At 36.6% G+C, this 3,291-nt stretch overlaps 1 protein-coding gene across 2 annotated transcripts; it reads right to left on the bottom strand.

Moving 5' to 3' along the window:
- Positions 1-809: 809 nt before the first annotated feature.
- On the bottom strand, positions 810-2,637 carry LOC105122071 (suppressor protein SRP40). 2 transcript variants are annotated; one of them, XM_011020978.1, is made up of 5 exons: positions 2,532-2,637; positions 2,341-2,386; positions 2,131-2,254; positions 1,529-1,971; positions 810-1,419 (listed from the first exon to the last, which is right to left on the bottom strand). In XM_011020978.1, coding segments are annotated over exons 1-5 (861 nt in total). In that variant the 5' UTR covers positions 2,533-2,637; the 3' UTR covers positions 810-1,172. The 2 variants fall into 2 exon arrangements, with proteins under 2 accessions (XP_011019280.1, XP_011019279.1); XM_011020977.1 differs by having other exon boundaries at positions 2,527-2,636.
- Positions 2,638-3,291: the final 654 nt, after the last annotated feature.

The following is a 3,291-nucleotide window of genomic DNA, read 5'->3' as shown; positions in this document are numbered from 1 at the left end:
TTAGGGCAACAAAACTGCAGTTGATAGGTTGGCTTGGTTTCGGATTAGGCTCAGCCCAAAGAAAAGGACTGGGATCCTATCCTTCGGCCGATGAGCTTGCTTGAATTGAACTCGTGAAGTGGAGAAGACCATCCTCCTCGGGTGCTCGCGAAGGTCTGAAAAACTGTTTTAATAGGACAACGAAACATTGCCTTAGAAGTATCTATCAATAAATCCAACAAATCTGCTCTGTTTTGGAATCTTGATATACTCATGCATGTGATGGGATGGCATGCAATCCAAGAACAGATGATATGCTTGTCAAGTTCAGGGAATATGCTTGCAGTAAGCAAACTCATTTTGATGTTTTGGGATGGTTTTACATTACAGACAAAACCTTCTTCAGCTCCCTCTCAACTCCTATTCTGATTTTCAACGCTGCTTGCAGGGGGTTTAACAATATCCACTGCCATCTTATTTTAAAGCTTCGTGTAAGCTTCTTTAACCTCATCAGCCATCATGGGACGCTCGTTTTTGGTTGAATCATGATGAAATTGATGTTAGGATCTGAATTGATAACATCTAGAAGAAGCTTGGGCTTTATTAAAAGCCTTCAGACTTTCCAAGGAAGGGTTACTCTGATTTGGCACTTGTGATTATGATGATCCTAACAAAAATAAATAAAGTTCAGAAACAGAGAGTGCACTAAACCTTAATGCTATGTATTTGCATATTGAGAAACTCTGCTGAATATAAGCCTAGAAACAAATTAGCAAGCCTTGGCCTAAGCCCAATACTCCATCTCCATGCAGGTGTGCAAGCCACAAGAATCAACCAAAAAGTGACCGCATTCAACCGTCAAAGTCTAATCAAACTCAAAAAGCAGAATGAAAACAAGAAAGAATATGACCATCATCACCAGGTCCAGCATCAACTGGACAGCACATCCTTGATGATTCCCCACATCACATGCTTTCTTCGATGTTCAATATCATAAAACTTTATTGCCCATTCAACCCTATGATCAATGCGGCGATACTAATTAGGCCAGCCAGTACTCTACCCTCCTCGTCATGCTTGGCCATTTCTTGCTTCCATGCAAAAAGAACATAGAGGCCCATCCTAATGTGGCTTTCAGCTAAATATGTTGTTATCTATACAACTCACATCACTTGCATTTAACAAACATGCATTCAAGATGGGCCAACTCTAATCATGTGTCGGCTCTCCATTGAGCTTTGTATCTGCTCCCTGGCATGCCTTAGGGCATCAAGAACTTCAATAACACTTCTTTTAACTATCCTCAACTCATTTTTCTTGGTAGATGCTGGAAAACTCATGGGGACTAATGCCAAAGAATCATCCACATAGTCCTCGTTATCACTCTCAATTCCTGCATTTGTCTCCATCTCCACCACTGAAGCTTTGATGCTCGAAGAACTGAAAGAGATTATCAGAATACTAACAAAATTAGCTTAGAGAAACCCCATCAGATTAGCATAAATAAAAGTGATTAATTGAAAAGGACAACGCATGTTGAACTGCATACCTTAGGTCATCAGCTTTTGAATCTTGGGAACATGCCATGGATTCATGGCTAGATTTATCCAAGGAATAGTCTTTGAGGTTATGTTCAGAATTTGAATTTTGAGTATCTTGAGTGCCAGTACTCTCTTGAATGGAATCCAAAACAATACACGCATTTTGATTGGATGTAGTTGTTTCGGAGCCATTGTCTTTCATATCTAGTGAGAGTGCTTGGATTGTGCTTTGGGGCTTGGATTCAGATTCTTCAGGGTCTTTGTGGCCTGAAGTACTTGTGGATGATGTGCTAGAAAATCCACTATTGTCAGATAAACTTGACTTCTCTGATCCCTCTAATGTAGGTGAGATTTTCAAAGACTCGAGCTTCTTCATCAAGAGTTTATGCTTCTTCTCAGCTTTTTTCCTTAATCTGGTTTCTTCTCTGAGTTTGTTCTCTAGCTCTATTAACTATACCATTAAAAATAGATGAAAAAGGAACTTGAGATCTTACAGTTGATGCATTGTGGGTGTATATTGGCATCCCAGATGTGATGCATGCGATAAATCAATCTACCCAGAAGGAGAAAAAATAAAGCAAAACAAATTCATGGGATAGAAGAAACAGACCTTGTTGCCCATGAGTTCTGCCTCCTCTTTAGCAATCTTTGAAGCTTGTCTCTCTGCAAGCAATCTTCCTCTCAGGCATTCTAGAGTCCTCCAACTATCCCGTCCTTCCATTTTCTTGCTTTCACTGATAATGAGAGACAATCCATCTCACAATGTAAGAGATAAGAACATATCGAGGAAGAGAAAACAGAGAGATCAACGAGAACCCACCTCCATACTTTCTCTTCCTTGCCAGGTGCTGTCATTTTCTCTGCCACTGAAACCACTTAGTGTGTTAAATTCTTAGCAAAGAAAGAAATGTGAAGGGCCTTTATCCCAGAAACTACTGTTCTTTGAACTAACAACTCAGAAAGATTCTATGAAAGTTGAAACATAGGGGAACTAACAAATGTGTAGTTTACTATTTCAAAACCGAGTGCTTGGTCTCTCTTGCTCGTATCAGGTGCCTTTAAATCCAACTTTGTTTTTTTTCCTTCACAGCAACCCTTCATTATTTAACTTGGTTGGTCTTGTCCTTTTCTTAAAAAAAAAAAAAAAAACTGTCTTTGCCCCTGCTTGGAGTAAAAAATTTCTTGTCTTCATCTCAGTTTAGGGGTGTGGGTTATAAAAATTTATTTTTTTATAATTTTAAATTGTTTTGATATATTGATATAAAAAATAAATATTTAAAAATAAAAATAAATATTTTAATATATTTTTAAATAAAAAATAATTTAAAAAATAATTTTTATAACATTTCCAATATTATACAAAAAATTCAAATTAATATAATTAAAAAGATAATTTCTTAATTAAACCTGCGCAGTTTGAGACACACAAGTTTTATATGTGCAACTCACTTGGACAAAAAAAATTCTTCTATTTTTTCTAGACCATTTCTTCATTTAGTCGCTCAATTTTCCATTGCATTTGACTTTAATTTTATTATTATGATAATTTCATATGTTTTTTTTTTGAATTTTTTATAACTAAAGTTAATATTTATTTTTGAATGAGAATGATAAAGAAAATATTTACCACTCTCCGTTTATTGCCCTGCATGGAAGGACCCAACCCGCATATATACACTACTATACAATGACACGTGTATAAACGGACAGCTACAAGAAAAACAATTCAAAATTTTGAATTACATCACGAGGCAGCATTTCTGACTGAGCC

This window comes from Populus euphratica, unplaced genomic scaffold (assembly GCF_000495115.2).
Source record: "Populus euphratica unplaced genomic scaffold, PopEup_1.0 scaffold19.1, whole genome shotgun sequence".
NCBI lineage: Eukaryota > Viridiplantae > Streptophyta > Magnoliopsida > Malpighiales > Salicaceae > Populus > Populus euphratica.
Note: the sequence above shows the minus strand (reverse complement) of the source record. Positions and strands in the feature narration are given on the sequence as shown.

Excerpts from the sequence above, each read along its gene's own strand:
- LOC105122071 (XM_011020978.1), bottom strand. Across the intron at positions 2,255-2,340 it reads AAGGAAGAGAAAGTATGGAG|TGAAAGCAAGAAAATGGAAG; the intron begins GTGGGTTCTCGT and ends TCTCATTATCAG. Across the intron at positions 1,420-1,528 it reads TCAAAAGCTGATGACCTAAG|TTCTTCGAGCATCAAAGCTT; the intron begins GTATGCAGTTCA and ends AATCTCTTTCAG.